General features: G+C 37.9%; 1 protein-coding gene across 16 annotated transcripts in view; it reads left to right on the forward strand.

Moving 5' to 3' along the window:
• mycbp2 (MYC binding protein 2) overlaps positions 1-24,829 on the forward strand; it is a 253,347-nt gene that overhangs the window by 89,360 nt on the left and 139,158 nt on the right. For 13 of the 16 annotated variants that reach the window (XM_072577934.1, XM_072577936.1, XM_072577938.1 and 10 more), the window contains exons 12-20: positions 284-488; positions 6,088-6,252; positions 6,376-6,534; positions 10,617-10,821; positions 13,446-13,591; positions 14,333-14,437; positions 16,957-17,064; positions 21,313-21,432; positions 24,704-24,785. In XM_072577934.1, coding sequence (XP_072434035.1) covers positions 284-488; positions 6,088-6,252; positions 6,376-6,534; positions 10,617-10,821; positions 13,446-13,591; positions 14,333-14,437; positions 16,957-17,064; positions 21,313-21,432; positions 24,704-24,785 — 1,295 coding nt within the window. The remainder of the gene's footprint in view (positions 1-283; positions 489-6,087; positions 6,253-6,375; positions 6,535-10,616; positions 10,822-13,445; positions 13,592-14,332; positions 14,438-16,956; positions 17,065-21,312; positions 21,433-24,703; positions 24,786-24,829) is intronic. The other 3 variants (XM_072577937.1, XM_072577942.1, XM_072577944.1) reach the window with 3 other exon arrangements.

Genomic DNA, 24,829 nt, shown 5'->3' on the forward strand with positions numbered 1-24,829 from the left:
TCACAGCAAAAGAAAATATAGATATTTTTTGGTGAAAGCCAGTTTGCAGATATGTTCTTAGGCTTAGCTAATTGAAAAAATATGTAGTATATGTTTTGAAACCTTTTCTTGACAAGTAGCATCACAGATGCTCATTTGTATTTTCGCAACTTTACTCAGGCTACTTGTTTGCAGGTGGATTATGATGAATTGTGCTAATCTGTGTGAAATGTAATAGAATATAAACATTTGAATCATGTAATAATTCTTTCAAATGAAGCATGTTTTTCGGTTTCTTCACTAGATGTATTATACTGGAAAATATCAGAGCCTTGGAATCAAACAAGGAGGTCCGACTGCAGGAAAATGGGTTGAACTACCTATCACCAAATCACCAAAGATTGTACAATTCTCGGTGGGCCATGATGGCTCTCATGCCTTAATGGTGGCTGAAGATGGAAGTGTTTTCTTCACTGGCTTAGCTAGTAAAGGAGAGGATGGTGAATCAGGTACAAGCTTGGAACTAGCAGACTTAATTAACAATGCTCATGTCCTGTTGTGAAATAGCCATGCCCATTAAAACACTGCCTGGCCATATCAGTGCACGCGTTCATCAAAAGCAAATTGAGTTCAATTATTCTGATGGTCCGTCACGAATGACAGCAATTAAGAATGTGATTAATAACATTTAAAAATAATGCAAGTGATTTTGACAAACCTTAATTATTAACAAGCAGATGAATTGGGGGGGAACATAAGCCATTCAGCCCATCGAGACTGCTCCACAGTCACATATTTAAGAAGAGTTACAAAAGGATCTTCTTAATATGCTTCCATTCTGCAAAACCAAAACTCCATGCTATTTTTAAAAAGGTCCAAGTTGTATTGGATGTTTTAATTTTACATTTCCAAATTTACAAACACTAAAAACAAATTTCATAATAGAATGCATAAAATTTTGCTATCTCATCTTCAAGTGGATATATGTAATTAAAGTGAATACATGTATTGCAAAACTTTACTGGTCTAAAATAGTAAAAGTGGAAGAAATAGTCCTACTCTGGTCTTTCTGCTCTTTCCCACAGGTTTCTTCTTTTTAAATTTTAATTTATCTGAAATCCTGTCTTAAGAACAAAGAACATTACAGCATAGGAACAGACCCTTCGGCCCACCGTGCCTGTGCCGATCCAGATCCTCTCTCTAAACGTGCTGCCTATTTTCCAAGAATACTTCCTACCCATTCATGTATCTGTCTAAATACATCTTAAGTGAGCGAGTTTTGAGAAGATTTGTACTTGGGTTGAGGTTCAGGATGTAGGTTTGCTCCCTGAATTGGAAGGTTCATTTTCAGATGTTTCGTCACCATACTAGGTAACATCTTCAGTGAGCCACCTGATGAAGCACTGCTGATGATTCATGCTTTCTAATTATATGTTTGGGTTTCTTTGGGTTGGTGATGTCATTTCCTGTGGTGACAAGCCGACAAAACACGTCCAAAACCCTTGTCACTCTTCCCTGCATGAAAGATATCTCGGAAATTACTGCCAGAGGAGAGGGGAAACGTTTCTTGCTACCCACCCTGTCTACACCTCTCATGATTTTGTAGGCCTCAATCAGATCCCCTCCCCCATCCCCCCACCACCTTTCCAATGAAAATAATTCTAATCTATTAGATTACTTGGGGTGGAAACAGGCCCTTCAGCCCAACAAGTCCACACCGACCTGCCAAAGCACAACCCACCCAGACCTATTCCCCTACATTTCCCCCTTCACCTAACACAACAAGCAATTTTAGCATGGCCAATTCACCTAACCTGCACATCTTTTGACTGTGGGAGGAAACTGGAGCACTCGGAGGAAACCCACGCAGACACGGGGCGAATGTGCAAACTCCACACTGTCAGTCGCCTGAGGAGGGAATTGAACCCGGGTCTCTAGCGCTGTGAGGCATTGTGCCGCCCATTAATCTGCTCAACCTCTCCTCATAGCTAGCATCCTCCATACCCGACAACATCCTGGTGAACCTCCTCTGCAAAGCATCCATATCCTTTTGGTAATGTGGTGACCAGCACTGTACATGGTATTCCAAACATAGCCGAACCAAAGTCTTATACAACTGTAACGTGACCTGTCAACTCATGTACTTGATACCCCGTCCAATGAAGGAAAGCATACCGTATGCCGCCTTGACCACTGTACTTACCTGTGTTGCCACATTTAGGGAACAATGGACCCGAACACTTAGATCTCTCTGTGCATCAACTTTCCACACAATATTTCTAGTTACTATTTCATCTATTCTTGAATTGGATCTTTCAAAATGCATCACCTGGCATTTGTCTGGATTAGACTCCATCTGCCCAACTCTCCAATCTATCTATATTCTGCTCTATTCTCTGACAGTCCCCTTCACTATCTGGTACTCCACCAATCTTGGTGTCATCCACAAGCTTGCTTGAGGCAACCTGCACCTTCCTCCAAATCACGTATGTCTATCACAAACTGTGGTCCCTGCACGGATCCCTATGAAACACCGCTGGTCACAGGTCTCCGTTTTGAGAAGCACCCTTCTACTACTACTCTTTCTCCTGGTGTCCCACCAGTTCTCTCTCCATCTACCTCGAACACCCTGGAGTCCATGCAACTTCACTTTCTCCACCAGTCTACCATGGGGAACCTTATCAAACCCCTGACTAAGTCCATGTAAATAACATCTACATCCCTTCCCTCATCAATCAACTCTGTCACCTCCTCAAAGAATTTAATTAGGTTTATAAGACATGACCTTCCCTGCACAAAACCATGCTGCCTGTCACATGCACTGTCACATTCTTCCAAATGGTATATAATCCTATCCCTCGGTGTATTCTCCAGTAGCTTCCCTACCACCGATATCAGGCTCACAGATGTGTAATTACCTGGATTATCCTTGCTAACCTTTTTAAACAAGGGGTCAACATTAGCAATTCTCCAGTCCTCTGGGACCTCTCCTATGTTCAAAGATGCTGCAAAGATATCTGTTAAAGCCCCAGCTATTTCCTGTCTCGCTTCCCTCAGTAATCTGGGATAGATCCCATCCAGACCTGAGGTCTTGTCCACCTTACTGCCTTTTAGAATACCCAACATTTCCTCCCTCTTTATGTTGACTTGACATAGAATAATCAAAGATCTATCCCTAACCTCAACATTTGCCATGTCCGTCTCCTCTGTGAATACACATGCAAAGTACTCATTAAGAATCTCACCCATTTTCTCTGACTGCACGTGTACCTTGTTTCCTTTGTCCTTGAGTGGGCCAAACCTTTCCCTAGTTACCCTCTTGGTCCTTATATATGAATAAAAGGCTTTGGGGCTCTCCTTAACACTGCTCACTAAGGATATCTTATAGCCCCTTTTAGCCCTCTTAATTCCTCGTTTCAGATTGGTCCTAGATTCCCAATATTCTTCCAAAGCTTCATCTGTTTTCAGTTGCCTAGACCTTACATATGCATCCTTTTTCCTCTTAGCCAATCTCAATTTCACCATGCTTCCCTAATCTTTCCCTCATACCTATCCCTCATTTTCACAGGAACTTGTCTCTCCTGAACTCTAATCAACCTGTCTTTTAAAAGTGTCCCACATATCGAATGTGGATTTCCCTTCAAACAGCTGCTCCCAATCTACGTTCCCCAGCTCCTGCCAAGTTTTGGTATTGTTGGCCTTCCCCCAGTTTAACACTCTTCCTTTAGGACCACTCTCGTCTTTGTCCATGAGTATTGTAAAACTTATGGAATTTTAATCACTATCCCAAAGTAATCCCCAACTGAAACTTCCACCACCTGGTCGGGCTTATTTTCAGTATGGCCCCTTCCTGAATTGGGCTACCTACTTCTGTAAAAAAACCCTCCTGGATGCTCCTTACAAATTCTGCTCCATCCAGACCTCTAACGCTAACTGAATCCCAGTCAATATTGGGAAAATTAAAATCTTCCATCACCACCATTGCTCCTGCATCTTTTTGTAATCTCTGTACATATTTGTACCTCTATCTCACGAGGCCTGTAGTACAATCCCAACATTGTTACCGCACCCTTCCTATTTCTGAGCTCTGCCCATATTGCCGCACTGCTTGAATCTTCTGTAGTGCCCTCCTTCAACCCAGCTGTGATATCCTCTTTGACCAGTAATGCAACTCCTCCACCCCTTTTACCTCCCCCTCTATCCTGCCTGAAGCATCGATATCCTGGGATATTTAGTTGCCAATCATGCCCTTCCCTCAACCAAGTCTCAGTAATAACAATAATGTCATACTCCCAGGTACTAATAATCCAAGCACAAAGTTCATCTTCCTTACATGCTATACTTGAATTAAAACAAATGCACCTCAGACCACCAGTCCCTCTGCATTCATCATCTGCTCCCTGCATACTCTTCCCTTTAGTCATGCTGACTTCATTGTCTAAATCCTTACGGGCTTTAGTTACTACTTCCTTCCTGTCCACAAACCACCTCATTTGGTTCCCATCCCCTGTCACTTTAGTTTAAACCCTCCCCAAAAGCATTAGCAAAAGCATTCCCAAAGTCGTGGGTTCCAGTCCAGCCCAGGTGTAGACCATCCAATTTGTCATAGTCCTACCTCCACCAGAAATGGTCCTAATGGCCCAAAAATCTGAACCCTCCCTCCTGTACTATCTCTCAAGCCACGCATTCATCCTGATTATTCTACCATTCCTACTCTGACTAGCACGTGGCACTGGTAGCAATCCTGAGATTCCTACCTCTGAGGTCCTACTTTTTAACTTGCTTCCTAACTCCCTAAATTTTGCTTGAAGGACCTCATCCTGTTTTTTTACCTATATCATTGGTGTTTACATGCATCACGACAACTGACTGTTCACCCTCCCCCTTGAGAATTTTCTGCCATCAATTTGAGACATCCCTGACCCGTCCACCTGGGAGGCAATGTACCATTCGGGAGTTTCATTTTCAACCACAGAAACTCGTATCTACTCCCCTTACAATTGAATCCCCTATGACTACAGCTCTTCCAGTCTTTTTCCTGCCCTGCTGAACAGCAGAGCCAGCCACAGTGCCATGAACTTGACTACTACTGCCTTTGCCTGGTGAGCTTACTCACCCAACAGTATCCAAAAAGGCATACCTGTTTTGGAGGAAGATGACCACAGGGGACACCTGCACTGCCTTCCTGCTCTTTCTCTGCCTTTTGGTCGCCCATTCCCTTTCTCCCTCAGCAATCTTAATCTGTGGTGTGACCAATTCACTAAACGTGTTATCCACGACCCCCTCAGCAACTTGTATGCTCCAAAGTGAATCCATCCGCAGCTCCAGAGACGTCATGCAGTCGAACAAGAGCTACAACTGGACACCCTTCTTGCATGTGAAGGAGCCAGGGACATCAGCTGTGTCTCTGAGCTTCCATATTGAGTAACAGGAGCATAACGCAGGTCTGCGATCTCCTGCATTTTTAATCTTAAGCTTTATCTAAATTGAGATTAAAGTTACAAAAAAGGAAAGAAAAGTCTTTTTACCAATCACACGATAAAATTTAAAAAAACAGAAAATCCTTATTTTCTCAACACACCACAGTCCTCCTTTGGTTGGTTCGAGGAGGAGGGTGGCAAATGGGAGACAATACAGGTGTCTTGAAGAGGGAGGAAGTTTGCCCAATCTACACTGTCATCCGAAAGAGACGGGAAAATAGGAAACAGATGATACACACAACTTTTAAAGCTAATGATTTAAAATGTCCGTTTTGGAGGGTAATATCTTCCATTTGTCAGTGATAGGTGGAAATATCCATGTTCTGACAATCATATTCTTTTCATTAGTTTGTCATTTGATGTTGGCTTATAAACTGATATATGAACGGTTAACCATGGGGAGGGCATGCTCCAGATGGGTGCACCAGATAATTGTAACATTTTCATGCAGTTGTCGTCCCTGGAGAATGCCTAGACATTTAAGATTTAGAAATAAAATGAGTGCAAAGCATAATCCATATTTGAGGAGTTAATTATCTCTGTAATTGTTTTCCTTTTCAAATAAAATGTTTATGTGTAATATAGTTGAAGTGTGTAGCTATTGACCTCTATTCTACTTTCATTGTAGCTAAAAGCAGACGCCAACCAAAACCTTATAAGCCAAAGAAAATGATCAAAATGGAAAGTAAAACAGCAGTCTATACAGCATGTAACAATGGGAGTAGTGCTATCACCACAAAGGAGGGAGAACTGTACATGTTCGGCAAAGATGCTGTTTACTGTGACAGTTCAGGTTAGTAATCAAAAATGACCTTGCATAAGGTTTCTGTATTCTCTGTGCATAACCATTCTTCTATGATCTATAATTGCGTTAAGTATGTGTTCTTAAACTTCTTTTAAATAAATCTATAAATAGGTCTTGTGACCGAGTTGAAGGGTCACTTTGTGACGCAAGTTGCCATGGGTAAAGCTCATGCCTGTGTATTAACTAAGAATGGAGAAGTTTGGACATTTGGTGTGAACAATAAAGGACAGTGTGGACGGGAGACTGGTGCACTCTGTCAAGGTGGGAAAGGTAAGCAGCGTCCCTTTAGAAGTAGTTTTTTTTTCGGATATACAACAAACCTTTTATTAACTGGCAACTATGGGATTAGGAGTGTGTTAGATGATCAAATATTCCTGTTGATTGAAAGGTTCATGTCATGTAAAAACACACTAAGTAATAGAAACATAATGCAAATGATATACCCATCACTCTTATGCATTATTTACAGCATGAGTCATGCAACTTTGCTTTCAATAAAACTTAATGGCAGAGACCGTTCTCACTCGCACGCTCAACTGACTCCTCTGTTATCATGGAGATTGTATTAATACAGTAAACTTCCAGTATTTGAGGTATACAATTTTTGCCACTTTTATTGCAAGTACTGGTTCATAAGGTGCCAGTTAAAACAAAGTTTGCTGTAGTTTCTGCGTTTGTTGTTGGGACCATTCCTTGCTAGATGTTTTTTCCCCAAGTGTATTTCCTTTGAATTGGCTTTCACTCTTGCCAGGAACATGAAAAAATCCATTACCTTGTAAAACCATGAAGGAATCTAAAGAGCCTTTCAATATATGAAAAGGACAGGAGTTAATATTTTGAGTGGTATCGATTGCATTGTCTTTGAAAGGAGAGAATTTTCAATTCACTTGTCTGTAGATCAATTCTACTTTCTATTTACACTTGTGATTGCACTGGTAGTTAAGAGTTTTACCAATCAGGGAAATGATTGATGTGTCAAGTAGGTCTGTTGATTCTCATTGATGGTAGTGCTTTGGAATGGGCTAGATGCATGCAAGCAATATCAGTCATTTGAAAAATTAAATCAGGCAGGGTCGCAATGCATTTGCGATTTGCATTGATTTTTACAGGACTGTTGTCTCCTGATTTGACTCATTTCAGTCATAAACATATGAAATAGGAGTAGAAGTAGACCATCCAACCCTAAAGTCTGCTTTACTAAGCAATAAAATCGTGGTTGATCTTTTTGAGTTTGGAATTCTGTATTGACGCCTACCCTGATAACCTTAGATTAAAGGAAAAACAGCTGTCTTCTGACGAAAAAAATGTCATCCCTCGCTCTCTTAAACTGTTTTGGAAAAAAAGACCTGTCTAACCTATCGTCTTAATACAACCTACTACTTTAGGTGACAATCCAATAATTGTCTTCTGAATGGCCTCCAAAGCATTTGCATCATTCCTTACATGAGCACACCAAAACTGCACATAGTATTCAAGATGTGTTTGTGCATAGCTGAACATCTTTATTCCTCTATGTTCAAAATTATAAACTGGCTAATGGGATACTGTCCTTTATTATTTACCTGAACTGCATGCTAGTCTTTTGTGACTCATGCACGAGAACACCCCTGAATTCTGAAATCGTGTCAATTTTAATTAATATTCTACTTGTTCTTCTAGCCAAAGTGAGTGACTTCACTTTTTCTCACATTATGTTACCATTTGCCAGATATTTGTTGATTCACTGTGTATTTCTTTCTGCAAACTCTTTATTTCCTCTTGCTAATGTAATTTGCTATCTTTGTGTCATCTGCTACCACGCCTTCGCTCCATTCGGAGTCATTTATACGAATTGCAAAAGTTGAGGCTGCAGCACAGATCCTTGCACGGCACCACTCATTTCGCCCTGTCAATCAGACAAAGACTTTTATGCTTTGGTTGTTTCGGTCACTTGTCCAATCTTCAATCTGTGCTAACATGTTGCTTCTTATGTATTGAATTTGTATTTACCACAATAATCTTTATGGAGTGAAATGCCTTCTGGAAATCCAAGTTCAGTATATCTGCTGCCCCAACTGCCAAAAATGTCCATGTCATGTGTTACTACTTCAAAAAGTTAAATAAATTGGTTAAGCATGGTTCCCTTTCATTACACCATTCTGACCTTTCACAACTGTGATGTTTTTCCCAAGTGTGCAGCTGTATTCTCTTTAATGATCATTTCTAACACTTCCTATGGCAGACCTCAAGCGTGTAATTTTCTGCTTTCTGTCTCCCTGCCTCCTTGACTGAAAGGGTTACATTTGCTGCTTTTTGAAAACAAGCATAAAGGTATCTATGACCTCATCAGCTACCTCTCTTAAGAACCTATGATGAAGCTCATCTGTACCTAGAGGCTTGTCATCTCACAGTTCCATCAGTTTGTTTAGTATCACTTCGTTACCATTTCTAAATTCACTAAGTTCCCCTCTCCTTTTCACCTCCTATTTACATCTGTTACTGAAACTTTTTGTATTGCTTATAGTGAAGACAAAAGCAAAGTATTTATTTTATCCACCATTTCCTCACAGTTAATTAAACCAAAAACCCAGAAAAGCTCACCTTATCTCATAATCTGTTAAAATATGAGTGACAGAACTCCCAAATTCAGCTATCTAAAGAAAATAACATCAATTTATTTTTTAACTCTAAAAGTGAACATTAAATGACAACTATTCACAACTCTAAGCCCCCATTTCTCTTAACTGCTTATTATCTGCCTCCAACTCTACAACAATATGCTGTTCCAATAAGCCATTTATTAAAATTACATCAACCTAATTTCAAAACCCCACAGCCGGCGTTGGCTCTTCCAGCTGCTGAATTCCCTGGGTGGTCGTCTGTCTTTTTACCACGAGTGTGTTTCATATGAAAAGGTACCTTTTTTGATAAGGAATGTTTCTTAACTTCTTGGATCTTTGTTGATGGCAGTTGCTCTCTCTCCAATTTTCAAATTGCCTACATTTTTATTTTCTCAACATCGGATCATCTCATTGGTTCGTTATTGGCAAACAATAAATTCAAACTCTGTTGGGTTTTAGTATCCTGTGGGGCATAATTTTAAACTGGTTAAGTGCAGATTGTTGTCAAAACAGCAACCAAAACTCAGATATCCATTTCATGGCCAAATATTACATAGTTTCAATTATCCAGTACATTCTGGGACTGCTATCTAGTCATATCACAAGAGCATGTCCGCTCTCAGTTTAGAACAGCATTCCCTCTCTCTTAAAGGTACAGTACGTACCTTCAAAGTTATAACAAATGTTAACTTCGATTCTTGCTCTCTTGAGGATCGGCACACTATTTACTGTTAACCTTTATAAGTACTTATGGAAATTCTTGCTATCTGTTTTTATATTTCCTCTCAAGCTGTAATTTCTTCATCCTGATTAATTTTCTGGTCAATGTGTGCTCTGCTTGTATCCTGACCAATCATCTTACCTACCACTCATCTTTGCAGTTATTTTTTCCTTGATATTGATGCTTTCCTTACTGACTTAACCACAGGTGGTGAGTCCTCCTTTTATCGTTTTTCTTTATAGTGGGCATACACTTGTTGTGAATGTTCTGAAATATTCCTTTGTATGTCTGTCATTGCATCTGTTTTCTAGGAGATAGATTAATAATGTCCCTTGCTATTTCCTGCAAGGTAATGGTTTTTGTTTTAACAAATAATGTAATTGTGACCAGGAATACTTCAAATTGATAGTACTGTTATGAGTTTTCTACAAGGCAAGAAGAGTCAGCGCTTAAGGTTGGAACACTGTTTACGTTTTTTGAGTCCAGTACCAGCTTTGATATAAGGCATTATAAAATACATCAAAGGCAAATCTTCAATGCTGTTTGAACTGGTGGATTTCAATTGGCTATATCAGTTATTCATTTAGCCATTGACTAAGACACCCAACTGGCTGACTGAGCTCTTGTCTTAATGTTCATTAAGTCAAAACCATTGGTCTTCAAAACAGCAATCTTCTTCAGTTGGATAGTATGCTGAAATGGTTGAGTGAATCTTTCAATGCTTATCATGGGAGAGGCACCAAGAATCTCAAGTATTCACTGCTATGACGTTTGGGAGCAATTGTCTTTGTGTTTGTCTCTAAGCGTTGCAAATTATACATCTTGTCAGAGGGGAGATGACTGCTCTCCGGGATATGTTGACACATGGATCTTTCTGATGCTGACCACAAAGAAAAATTGGAGATCATTGTAATAGATTTAATTTTGTGGGCAGCCGTATCATTTGCCAATTAAAATTAATGGATATTACATAAATGGTAGGACTCATTTAGGCAGGTTGATTTTGAATTAAGTGTTTATTCTTTGACTAGGTTTCAATGTGGAAAACATGGCAACAGCAATGGATGAAGATTTAGAAGAGGAGCTGGATGATAAAGATGAAAAATCCATTATGTGCCCTCCTGGAATGCATAAATGGAAGCTGGACCAGTGCATGGTTTGCACTGTGTGTGGAGACTGCACAGGTTATGGAGCCAGTTGTGTCAGCAGTGGGCGACCAGACAGAGTTCCTGGAGGGTGGGTTCACAATGCTCCATTGTTTCCTTTTGAACCAGTACATGTATGTTAAAGTAAAATGAATACTTGAAGTACAACAGAGTTAGTAAATATAATCCATAACAAAAGCAAAATATAATGGATCCTGAAAACATAGAAAGTTAGGCAGCATTGGTGGAGGGGGAAAGGTAGTTTGACATTTTAGTCATGATCTTTTTCCATAACTTGATCTACAGTTGAGGTAGTTTAATTATGTGGATGTTTAAGATGTAGGGTTTTTTTTAAGTGCCTGAAGCTTCTTTTCAAACTATTGATTAACTTCGGAATCAACTGTAAACAAGGTAAATTTTCAGATCATTGTTTTTGGTCCATTGATCATTAATCCTATTAACTGTTATCAATTGTTTTGTTTCTTATGTGATTATGGATGAATCTTGCTTAATAGATGTGAACCTGTGTATCTATTTGATATTGTCAGTAGTGGTCGCCTCTGAAATTCTCTTGCCTTTGCATTTTTGGGTGCAAATGTAAATCATGCTTATTCAAATGCCAATTTGAATATTTGTTTATTTTGTTAGGGGGAGTAAGGAAAGGAAAGGAGAAAAGCACACCAACTTTCTATTTAAAAGTAGTATCTTTTCTGCCATTTTGTCCACTGATTTTTCTCTTAATTTTTTAAATTTTGAACCATGGGGTCTGTGCTTTATCTTCACTCTAAAGCCGAAGTATATTGGATTCGAAGCATTAACTTTGTATCTGTCTCAAAGGTGTTGCTAGATCTACCGAGTTTCTTCATTTTCTATTTATTTCAAATTTCGGCATCTGCAATACTTGGCTTTATTTGAGTTCTTTATTTCTCATAGTTGACAGTGGCTTCCTTGTCATATTTGTCTAAGAACTTTTTAAATATAATTAATGCAGCTTTCATTTAACATTGTGTTTTCATAGCCACTGACATCGCATGTATTGGAATAATTGTCGATTATGCAAAAAAATCCTCTTTTGAAATCTCACACTCTTCTGGAGGAATAGATCGTCATTCTCAAGATACTCTCTAAGAGAGTTATCTTTTTATCTGACTTTTTTAGGAATATCGGGAAACTCATCCAATCAGCGCAACTATTAGCAGGTGTAGATGTGCTTGAATAAGGAGTTCAGTTCTCTGTGGGCCCCCAAGTGAAAGTTTGGACTTAATTTTTTCGATTAAATGCAGGCCATCCTAAAAAGCTTCATAGACACGAGCTAAATTTAAATTCAACCTCACCTGGTGTTGGTGATTGAAGGAGTCAGAAATGACACGACCATTAGCACTCTTGAAGTATGCTGTCAGTAAAGTAATTTTGCCATAAGAATGGGTATGATCATTTGTGAATGTAAGCAAGTCAAACTTCTAACCTTTACGGGTGGCACAGTGGCTCTGTGGGTAGCACTGCTGCCTCACAACACCTGGGTTCGATTCTGGCACTGTGTGTCTGCATGGGTTTCCTCCGGATGCTCCGGTTTCCTCCCACAATCCAAAGATGTGCAGGTCAGGTGAATAGACCATGCTAAATTGCCCACAGTGTTAGGTGTTTTGGCAGGAGTAAATATAGGGTAGGGGAATGGGATTGGGTGGGTTTTTTTCAGAGGGGTGGTGTGGACTTGTTGGGCTGAAGGGCTGTTTCCACACTGTCGAGAATCTAATCTAATCTTTGTGCTCAACGTTTTGCTCAGGCTTAGAGTTCTCTAGTATAATTTTAACTTAATGGAAAACAAAATAATTATTCATTAGTTTTTGATGGCTGCTCAACGTTTAATTAATTGGTTCATGGAGTTTAGCTTTTAATTTGTATTGCCTTGCCTGAATTCTTTGCTACTGTATTCAAAGAACTAAATGTGTTTTATAGCAAACTGTTCTCTACAAATCAGAATGGTGCATGATCATCTGATAAATGTGATTATGGACAATGTCTCCAGGTGGATGTTTTTCTTACTGGTTACCTGGTTAGAGGTGGTCTTCATTTAATGCTCAAGCAAGATTATTGCTCAATCTTTGCTCTGAGCAAAATGCACTTGTGTTATGCATTCACCGCAATTGAAACACTGCTGCTCAGTTTGTGAAACATTTGCTTTTCTTGTTTTCTTTGCAAAATTAGAAGTTAGCAGTTAACATGATTTATTCAGGTTCCAGTTCGGGAGAAGTTCAAATCAATTACATCATCAGTTAAACAAATACCAAATAATGCAGTGCTGAAATTCTGAAACAAATGTAGTTCTTCGGTTCTGAAGAAGAGTGAAATCAGACTCAAATTATTAACTCTGTTTCTTCTTCCACAGATGCTGTCAGACTTGAAGAGTTTCTGCAGCATTCTCTATTTGTTGCACCACCCATGATCATATTTTAACTTAATACTGCTTATTGGCTCAGATTTCACTGCTGTGTATTTATTTCCATGTTAGTGACTGACGTATTTTTTTTTGCTGTTATATCTTCAGTTCATTAGAAGTCATCTTACATGTGAAGTAGGTGCTGCATCTGTTAATTTGTACCTGAGGAAAAATGTCAAATGAATAGGTAACTCTGTTAATGGGTTGTAATGAATGTCAAGGACACATACCGTGAGGTTTTTTTTTTAGTAAGATATTTTTACCATGATCTGCTTTAGGCTCTGTGGATGTGGGTCTGGTGAGTCTGGTTGCGCTCTTTGCGGTTGCTGTAAGGCCTGTGCCCGAGAACTTGATGGACAAGAGGCAAGGCAGAGGGGAATTCTTGATGCTGTTAAAGAGATGATCCCCTTAGATCTACTTTTAGGTGAGTTTTATTTTGAAATGTAAATCAACTTTTCTGACATTTACTGTCACCTGGTAGCTTAACACTTTATTCTTAAGACACAATATCGAGACGTACAATAAAATATCCAGCATTCTAGAACCTTTACCTATAGGGATTTTTTTCTCACTATTACTTCTATTCCCCTTCCCTCCTGAATGATGTTATTATAATTGTCTCTCTTAAATGCATACCTACTTGGCTTTTAATTCATTTGAAATTTCTGCTTTGATATGTAGACAAACAAGAGCTGTCAGCATTAACTGCACTTTCACTTCATTCCATGAGTTTTGTCTAGATATTCGGGGTCCTAATATTTGAAAACCATTTCATCTTGTCGCATTCCTATATAATGCTTTATGTCAGCATCATATTATGTATATGAGTAGATTAGAAGGGCTGAATAACAGATTTCAGCAGCTATTATCCTATAATTGACAGCTCTACACAGTACAGTAAATATTATATTGAACTGTTAGAGAATTGACGACTGTCACTTAACTTTTAAAATGCAGAGGAAAACTTTAACTAAAACCCACATCTGTGTAAAATTAATTAATAAGTGACCGTCAATAAGAAATAGCTGCGAATAACCTCCAATAAATAGGGGTTTGGGAATTTGTCTTATTGTTATAGATTATAATGAAAGCTAGAAAAATGGAAGAATGATTAAAAGAGTGTCACACTTTTTTGTTTTAATCAAACAAATTATGATTTCTTTAGCAGGACCTGTCCCACCAGGTGTTAATATAGAAGAACATATTCAACTAAGACAAGAAGAGAAAAGACAACGGTTGAGTAGAAGGCACAGACTAGAAGAAGTGAGAGGTATGTTTTTTGTGAAGACTTGAATAACAGCTGGTATCTATCCAAAGTGTTTGTTCCAGCACAAACTTAAAAAAAACTTCTTTATATACATTAAGTATTCTGCATTATTGTTGATTCTTTATTAATCTTGAATAGGATTTGAAGGGTCATGCTGAGCCATGTAAAAGACGACAACTGATGGCTGTAGTACATTTTTTAGTTGTTAAAGCTGTGCACCTTTATCTGATTAAGAAGTTGGATGTAATCTTAATTAATAGTGTCCTGGTTACAATATGTAGTACACTTCAATTGATCTAAAGAAGTATTCCCTGACAAAGATATTGCACCATAGCCACCACAGCTTACATGTATATATTGCCTTTAACTTAAATTAGCTCAAGAACTCTCTGGATCTGTTATCAATCAAAATTTGGGTCCATTTTCCAGAGGTATTATGACAGGTAATCAAAAGCTTGGATGAAGCTGTCATTTTATGATGAGTTTTGAAGGAGAGAAGGACAGGAAATGTTTCAAGTGAACAAATGAAGAGCTTTAACAAAGTGTTTTTAAAAAAAGGTTGCTAGTTAAGGGCTTATTTCCTACCATGTGATTTCATGAGCTGAGTTGCTTGAGCAGAGGTTAACATACATAATTGTTGTTAGTCCATCCTGCATCCTTGCTGTTATTGATTGTAGGCAAGTGCAGCAGCTATTGCTAACTCTGTTACTTTAAAGCTGAGAGCTTACTTGACAGGGCATGACTACTCCACTCAACCACTGTGATATGAATAGACTTGAATTCTAACCCAATTCGGATTTGAAAGAAAGCTTAGTTTCCTTATGTAATTCCTTATCATTATTTATCACCTCAGAAGTGTTTCATGTACAGTTAATTACATTAAAATACAGGTATTGTTATCCTGGTAAATATAACAGTTGTTCGAAGCTTAGAATGATCCCACAAACAATTGGGAGATTAGTAACTATTTTTGGTTCTGTTGGAGAAATGAACATTTGTAAGATCATAGAATTTCCTGCTACTTTTTAAACAGTGTCACAGGATGTTTTATGTCTCTCTAAATTGTAGGAATAGGCGGAAGAAGCCTCAATTCAACATCTCATCTAAAGATTAGATCTCGGAAAATTGTACAATACTGAAGGAATATTCTGGGTTGCAATGTTCATTTTCAAGTAATAATAGAATTTATTTGCCCTTTTGGTTTTATTTTTACTTCAGTTGTCAGCTAATGTAGTGTTGAAACTTTTAGATGTAAGAAACATAAAAATTAACTCCCTTTGTCTTAAAATAGTGCAAAATGCTATAACTTTATTACCTTGTAAAATGTTACAAGCATATTTTTCAAGACTCTAATTGCTACTTGAGATGTACAATGTCTTTTATTGAGAACATGTTTAGGTGAAGGCATGCTCCAAATACAGTCATTTCTGCTATAACGCATGCTTCCTCAACCCAAATTGGGTTTAACGTGATTGAAGAATTTACACCGTTGTTTGTAGAACAAACTTTCCTTACCTGTATTAGCTATAATGCAATTCTGGCCCCATTAATTTAAATGGTACAACTATTGTGCAATTTTCTTATAATGCAAGATCGCACAAAAACTGAACTATCACGTTATATCAGAATCAACTGTACAGCTAAATTGAGTTGCAACAAGAAAAAGAAGTAATGATTTGTTTGAGGTACCATTCTCAAAAAGATGGTGATCTTCTTTGACTAAGTTTTAAAACATTTTGAGACCATGTGCTACAACTGGATTTCCTAAATCACTAAGTGCTCTTAACTTCCCGCCATGAGGGGTATCATGAATTATTAGAGCAGTGTGTTGTGATAGAGTAGTTTGCTTGGTTGTAGTTTCAAAGCAGCAGCATGATAATCATAGTACAAAGATTTGGTTGTGTATGTATCTACTACTTTGCTAAACAAGGTATGCACAACTACATTTTTCTCTAAGTGGTTCAATAAATTTATGGATGGGCATATTTGTAGTTTTTTTTATTATTTATGCACGGCATGTGCAGCTGCTTGGCAGGGGTAGTGTTTATTGCATATCACTAGTGGCCTTGAAGAAGGTGCTGGGGAGCTGCCTCCTTGAATTGTTGCAGTCCCTGTGTCGTCAGTAGACCCACAACGCTGTTGGAGAGGGAGTTCCGAGGTTTTGACCTAATGACACCAAAAGAATGATGATGAGAAATAAAATGACTGAATTCAAATACACAGGTTTATAATTGAGACTTGTTCAGATTTTAAGTTGCACAGTCATTGATTAAGCAACACCTTGCAATTGGTTTAAAATTTATCATGTTAATGATTTGTTAACGCTCTACCATTTGTTGACACTTTTTCTTTATTTTTTGGTTATCTGCTATCTACAATGTAGTCTCTTTTTTTTCTCTTAAAGCCTCAAATTCAGTGGATGCCGTTCTCTTTTGATATTATAGATAAGCGTTTTCTTTTTGTTTTTAACAATTATTTCATTTGTGAGCTTTCCTATGCATGTGCAAGTTATTTCTCCTCAGGCCCCATTGTATTTCCTGGTCCCATTTATTTGAACCATCGAGAACAGGCCATAGCCAGACTAAGACCCCTTCCATCAAAGCTAAAGCATAAACGGGACAAGCATAAAGGTATTTGGTCATCCTTCCTTACTGGCTGGAAGACTATAACCTATCCTGCCATTCATATTCTTCTATCAGCTGAGTCTCTGTCTAATGTGGACAACTGTACAAAATTGATTTTGCTTTTGTGTTTTGATGTTGAGTAAGCCGAGGAGAAAATAAAACTTTTCTGGCTTAAGATTGTTTAGGTTGAATACAAACGTTTGGTTGCTTTTGTTTGTACAAGAAAGAATGCTTCTTGCTGCTTTGAAGTTTCCATTTTCTTCGTTTTATTTCGAATTTGTGCAAATACATTATGAAGAATGGAGATCCTTTTTGGAGAAAGGGAAATAAATTTTTGCTAAAATGTGAATTATATTTACGGATTGTTATACAGTGCGTTATTACATTGTATTTGGGCTTTGTGTATTCTTTCTTGAGTTGGAGGAAAAAACCTGCGAGTTGATATGTTTTGATAATTGCTACTAATCTTTTCCTGTCACAAATGTCTCATTGTTCATGGTTTCCTGTATTGCATTTGTACCTTTTTCACGCAAGCTTCATTTAATAAATAATGGTGAGATGTGCAGTTTAGCGTAGCTCATGGTCTACAATTGATGATTTGTAGGTTCGGAGCCTCACTGAAAATTCAGTTGCCTACTTCCCTTAGCTGATTTGCTTCTGAATTGGGAGATTTCTTGGGTTACAAAAAAAATTAGATTATTGAATTATTAAAGTAATTTGGCCTGATTTCTACTTTGATTAGGGAAGCACTGTGATGCAGTAGTTATTTCATGATGAGAATGCTCCTGCAAATTGCTGCTTTTTGTGTGATGTAAAAATCTCTCATTTAATCTCTTCTGATTTGGGCAAAGGAAGGTCAAATATTTGGAAGAGATATAATTGCTGCATTCATTTTGTTTTTACTGTCAAGGATTAAATATGTGAAATTTCTTGTACCTGAACTCTGCTCAGTCTGTTTGATTCATTTAAATTTCCACTTGAAAACAAATCCACAAAATTCATCAGTATATGTTGATCTTTGATCTCATTACTCAAATATTGGACCAACTTGGGTACAAATGTGTATTGAGTTCTAGCTCAAGGAACCTTTTTTAATTTTTTGGGTTAATCTTTCGAATTAAATGTACTGTTTGTGATGGGATTGTCACCAAACTTCCTTTAGTGTTGGCACTGATATACCTTTTTGATTGTACTTGCAGCTTTAATTGCATGTCAGCTTTAACATTGCATGTTGCTCTTAAATAAACAGTCTCAACTTGTTTCCATCAGTGTCAAGTGACTACCCATACTTTGTATTCATATGTGGCAGTTCAGTTAGAAACTAGGAAGGATAATCATGGTGTTTGTCTTAGCACAGTTGAAAGACTGATTTGTGCACACTTCCTTGCTGAAATCCTAGTGGCAGTGCTTTATTTTCTGATCTTAATTATTTTTCTTTTAAAGTTCTCATTTCCAAATGGTTCATAAGTTTGAGTAAACAGGATTCTGTCAGTTGGTAGTCATCATATAGCCATATCACACACACTTCTTTATTTTGATTTACATTATTAACAGCTTATGCGTTAAAATTTTATACCCTCACAGTTTGTTTTTCTAGAGAAAGTGATTTTCATTCATGCAATTGGAAATAAATCCGATCATACATTATTCCAGTCAACGTTAGAAGTACAGCTCTGAGCTCCTCTTGCAAACCGCCAGTTAGCGTCCACACATACAAGATGTTAAGATCTCTCAAAAAGTAGTGAACACTTTGGTAGTTTAACAATTTAGCTTATGCTGTTTTATGATCCCTTTTGAACTGCATGGTAGAATAACTTTTCTTGCCTTTATCAGTGTCATACTGGTTACTTATCGCCCCACAGCAGAATAAGTGGTTCTTTTACTTCTTTGTTTGTTGTTCAATGTAACTTCAGGCTGCTTCACAGTGGAATGCTTGGATTGAAAGTACTTTTCAATTCAGAAACCAACTTTATTTGTAGCTTTAGTCTGCAGTTCTACTGTGCTTTGTTACAGTCCATTTGGGAAAATGCACAGATTCTTGAAGTGACCACACAAGTTAATGATGTAATCAAAGTATGCAAAGACCCCAATTTGTCTGTTTATCAGAATCCGGTTAAAACACTAGTCAGATTCAGGTACTTCACAAGAACAACTGTTAGTTCATAGAATGTATTTATTTGTAACAATCACCACATAACACCGCTAGTTGAGACTCTAAACTGGTAAACCCCTAGGTGTGTGCACTTGCGTGCTCCCACACTTAGGCACGGACAAATAGAAAAATATTGGTTGCACAGATGGTGGGAAAAATACTCGGGAGAAACAGTTCAGTAGCATAACAGGGTTCAGTGAGATATTCTATTTACTTCCCAAGACCACCTGTCCTTCAATTTTCTTCAGGTTCTTTCACTCCATTGGAAATGGCATAGCATGATTGGTACACTAAATACAAAGCCTATAAATTAGTGTTAAAAGGCTGCAGCTTCCAGCATCTGGTAGTTGAAAATAACGGACTTTAGGTACTTTTTAGTGCAGACAGACAAAAAGAGCCTTTCATTTCAACAGTCTGGAGGCTTCACACCTTCCATTGGAAACACCCAAGCTGTTCACCTGCCCAGGAACCAATCAGAGCTGTTCTCAAGCTGGTAATGTCTGGGATCCACAGCTGGCCACTTTTTTTTTGCACAAAGCAGTCAGAAATCTGTTGCTGGATTAATGTGCCTGCATGCCTGGTGTTGTGCCATCCTATCATCTGTTCCCACTTTTCCCCCCCCACACCACCACTTGTTCCCCTCTTTCCCCCAACCCCCCCTTGTTCCTGTCCTCCAACCCCCTCCCTGCCTGGTTACTCCTCCGCCGCCTCCTCCCTCCCCTTCCTCCTTCTCCCCCCCCCATTCCCTCCTTCTCTTCTCCCCCCCCCCCCCCCCCCACATTACCCTCTCTTCCCCCCCCACCCCTTGTTCCTGCACCCCAGTTTTCTTCTCCTGCCCCACACCCCTTCCCTTCCCTTAACCCACCTGTCTCTTCTTTCTCATCCCCTAATCTCCCCTGCCCTCATGCCGTTCAAATTGGTTAAAGTGCAGAAGCGCCTTGGTGTCATAATAAAATGGAAGCTTGTGGTTTTGACTTCTAAAACGCACAAAGCATTTACCTTATGCATGACATTAACATGCTCACTCTGACTCATTGCACTTGAGCTACATAACAATGAGTTATTGTCATTCACAGGGAAATTCAGAAGTAAAGTCATAAATATAATGTGTTGCTTAATAATTTTAGAAAAGTACACTGTATGTCCAGAGGGTGGTTAGAAATGGAACTTGCTAGCACATAGCACATTCTGATGAGCAGGAGTAGGCCTATTAGCCCTTAGAGAGAACCTGGTATGAAGAGGAATCTGCTAAATACATGAGTGGAAAAATAAATGGAATAGTATACTAGTTAAGTAAGAGAAAGCAAATGTAGGGTACAGACCAATTTAGATTAAATAACTTTATTTTGGTGGCCTAACATTGTGACTTTTTAAGCTTAGCTTTGCCACTTTGAGCCTGAGATTTGAGCTGGGTCAGGTGGAATGTATTCCTGTAGAAAACAGTGTATGAACATGTTATTGTTTGGCTTTTTCCTGAGCTTTAGTTTCTATGTCCCTAAACTGCTGTATTCAGCATGTGATGGACATGCTGCTGACCAAACCAAAATAAGAGAGGGAGAGATTTAGGGACCTTTTGGTGTTATCATTGAAGCTCTCATTAATAGTTATTTGTATATTTCTCCAGTGGAACATGAGTTTAAAGAAAGACTTTCCATATATCTGCTACCCTTTCCGCCGGCAAAAGTTAGAATTTTGACTTTCCTTGAGGTAAATGGACATGGTGCAGAACTGGGACCCTTTCACATCACATATCAAAATAATTTAGTCTGAAGTAGCTGCACATTTTGCCTTATAGAAATATTCAATGAAATAGTTTTTTAGTTTGATTCCATTGTTACCTTGCATTTTTAAAATTGCAGAAAACTTAAGGGTGGATGGTAACTCAAATGTTTGCTTAGCATAATATAATAGTATAATAGAAGAACATAAATTTCATTTTTAAAATTTGCAAAGTATTTAAGAAAAGTGTGTTTGGCTTTATGATGAAACCTAAGTTGTCATGTGTTGTGGTCAAGAATAGCCAATAAACATCAGATTCAAATATTGTGACTACTTGCTCTTTCAGTGTTTCGATTACACTGTGGTTGGCCATTGCTTTTCAGATGCCAATGGAGAAAGGGGGGAGAAAGACACCAGCAAAATTACAACATATCCTCCAGGGGCTCTATGTCTTGATTATGAGCTCCAAGCAGTCCAGGTTAGCTGTGGATTCCATCACTCAGGTATGTATACTATGTGGGTGATTTGAATAAATAGAGAAAAAAGCTGAATGCCTTTTTAATGTGCATGAGAAGTATGAAGACTCTTCTGTTTTCACTGAAATACTTTGAAGTACAGTTTCTCTTGATAGGGGAATTTAAAGTGCTGGACAAGAACATTCTGATCCATTTCCCCAACCCCAAAGTTCAAAAGCATAATTCACTAATATCGTTGTGTTGCTTGCTGGATGACCAACCAATCAACTTGAAAATTATACATCACCTTTTGTAGACAGTTCACTCAGGAGATTGACCACCCCATTACAAAATAGTTGCTTTTACTCTAACTGTATATTCCATGCTGGGTTTCAAGTCACAGCCGATTGTTACATGGGTCATGGCAAACAGTTTCTTGAGTTGGACAAACTCCTCTTGAGTTGGGCAAACAGTTTTGTTAAGCATTTTGAGTAGCCTTGTACAATTTCCTCCAGTGTTTCTGTAGACTCTAATTACAGTTAAGATAACTGATGTCTGTTATCTAGCCTTATTTTATTTCCAATTGATTATTAAAATGATTCAGCTATTATCAAAAATTTGACGATTTTAATAAAATTATTTATACTTTGCATCTGTTAACATTGACAAATTAAATGTTTTTTTTAAAAGAAGCTTGTTTAAAATAAATTTCTTTATAAAATTCACAAAATAGTTTTATGAAGATTCCAAAGGAACTTTGTTTACAGGTCACCAGTTTGAATTCAAAACATTTATTTATAATCCCAAGAGAAAAAAATTGTGTAAAGTTCATGTGACCATAATTTGTTCCATGAGATCTTCCTGAGTAGAAGTACAGGATTGTGTTTTAATCCTAACTCTGGGTAAAGATATTCATAACATGAAATGCATTGAATAAGACCAGGATCTGCTAATGTACCAGCAAATTGTAAGACTTGTAATGTAAACTGAGACAAAGTTTGCATTACATCATAAGATGATATCATTTAGTTTTAAATTATACTTAACATCAGTAACCAGCACTTTAATTTTCCCCATTCAATGTTTCAGATATGTTGATGTGCAAATTCCTGAGAGAGCACAACAAAAGGTTCAACTATTGATTATTTGTCTCTCCTACTTCTCCAGACACTGATAATTAGTGTGACTAGTTGTAACTGATGTAATTATCTGACTGGAAGCTATGATTGAATTTTAAGTATTCTTCAAAAACTATCATAGAGAATTTGAAAGTTTCTTTCATTTCTTTTTTTTCCCCCCACACCGTTCCTTGCTAACAATGTTAAATTTCCTTGGATATGGCCTGTCCGCTCAAGCTGTTGAGTCTGTCCCAACCAGACCAATTTATATCTGTGATTGGGATTCGCTGGGAGATTATTGCAGAGACACAGAAACCGATGAGTTCAGAGGGTGGGAAAACTCGGGCTGTATTTTGCACTGTGGCTGAGAATAGAGTTCTGAAGCTTTTTTGATTCAGGAATTGAGTAGGGATAAGAGGTGAAAGAAATTGTAAATTGAAATTCAGCATTTAACAATGGTTCACTTTATTTACATTTTAAGTATCAAATGTTGTTGAGTTGAATTTACATGCAGTCTGTCAAATAACTCCTGGGAAAACTGTTCAGCACTAACTGGGTCCCTTTTCCATATCAAATAATCCTCTTTTCTCTAATGTGAGTTTGTTCCAGAATTGAATACTTTCCTGTCTGGAAATGCTTCCAACAGCTCTTGCACTCCTGGGTAGGATGAAAGCCCTTCTTTACCTGCCTCCAGATATATTTAGATGAAGCTGTGACGTGCTTTCACTTAGCTTTGTGTTTGCTAATTGCTGCAACATTGAAATCTGTATAAACCAATGACTGTTTTATCACGATAAATGTGAATTTTAAGGGACTTAACATCCCTTTCATTTGAAGGAAGGTGTAGAACGCAGGGCCTGGGGTCTAGAATTTGAAATTTGCTTCCTGGTGGCAGCTTCTCTCCCATGTCAATTAAAAACTTGAAGTTTTAGAATTTGACTCTTTGTTTCCCATTGTCTATCATCATTATTGCTTTGCAACTCCAGCTCATCGCATATTTGGGAAAGGTGGATAAATCCAGGTAGTATAGAGGGTTCTGCAGTTGGGAAGGAGGTCTTCAGTGCGTGTGAGGGAAGGTCATGAGTGAGTATATGGGTTGATTGTACTGATGGGAGATCTACACTCAAGTGAACAGAAACAGGCTTTATTGTGTGTAACTACATAGAGAGGATGATGAGGAAGGACAAGCCTGGAACCTTACAGATCCAGGCTCCGTGATATAATCTGAAATCACTGGCATAGCTCTGTAGCTCTACTAAAAGTATAAGTCCCTTTTCTCTACAGAAAGGGAAAGTGGGAAATAGCTGGTTAAAATGTGAGGCTATGGGAAACAGGCCTCACTTGAGTATTCATGGAGAGTACTGCAGAATATTACCCAAATACAGTGAGGTCAATTTTTCTATTTATATGATGTAATATTTTATGTCAATCTATATAAAACTATGAAATGTTCCTGAGCTATTTTAGTGCTTTGTGCTGACATCTGGGTCATGTTATCTTAAGAGATTTTTTTTAAACTTCTATATTTTCGTCCTGGGATCTGAGTGTTTCTGAAGAGATCAGCCTTTGTTCCCCACTCCTAATTGCCCTTGAGAAAGAGGTGAAGAGTTAAAATGAAGTCATTTTGGAAAATGTTTCATAACACTGCCACATAGACCTTTACTTCACTTTGCATGTGCTTAATTCAGCACAGCCATGTTCTATCGTTGGTATGGACTGGACTTCTTTCCATATTACATGCAATAACTTCATTGTATGTTGAAATTTTGAAGTTAGTTTGATAATTTAGTACAAATACATTCATTTGCAATTTTTATTATTATCGAAAATAAATAAGTAACTAATGTTCCTGGGCTTGATGTTTAATAATTGCACTCATTTGAAATGGCCTAGACCATTTGCATTTCACTGCAAATCAGAAATAAAGTTTTGCTCATCAAAAAATTTTCAGACCTTTTTGTCTTTGGTCATTCTCACCTCTGAAAAATTGCTTGGCTAAATTGTGATCTCTTCTGAAAAGTTGCATTTTTTAACAACAAATTGTGTAATTAGCAAAATGTGTAAATAAACAGTTTGGTCAACATTTTGACTTAAGTTAGATAATTTGTGGTTTTTTTTCCCTGGAGGATGCAATCTTTGTGTTACTGGTACACACATTATTACTCAAGTTTTTTTCTTGATGTTTTCCAAATAATCTACAGTGATTCTGATGGAGAATGGCGATGTATATACATTTGGATATGGGCAACATGGACAATTGGGACATGGAGATGTAAATTCAAGGTAATAAATAAAACCAAGAAAGCTTTGTGCTTTTGGAGTACTGT

Source organism: Chiloscyllium punctatum, chromosome 9 (assembly GCF_047496795.1).
Source record: "Chiloscyllium punctatum isolate Juve2018m chromosome 9, sChiPun1.3, whole genome shotgun sequence".
Lineage (NCBI taxonomy): Eukaryota > Metazoa > Chordata > Chondrichthyes > Orectolobiformes > Hemiscylliidae > Chiloscyllium > Chiloscyllium punctatum.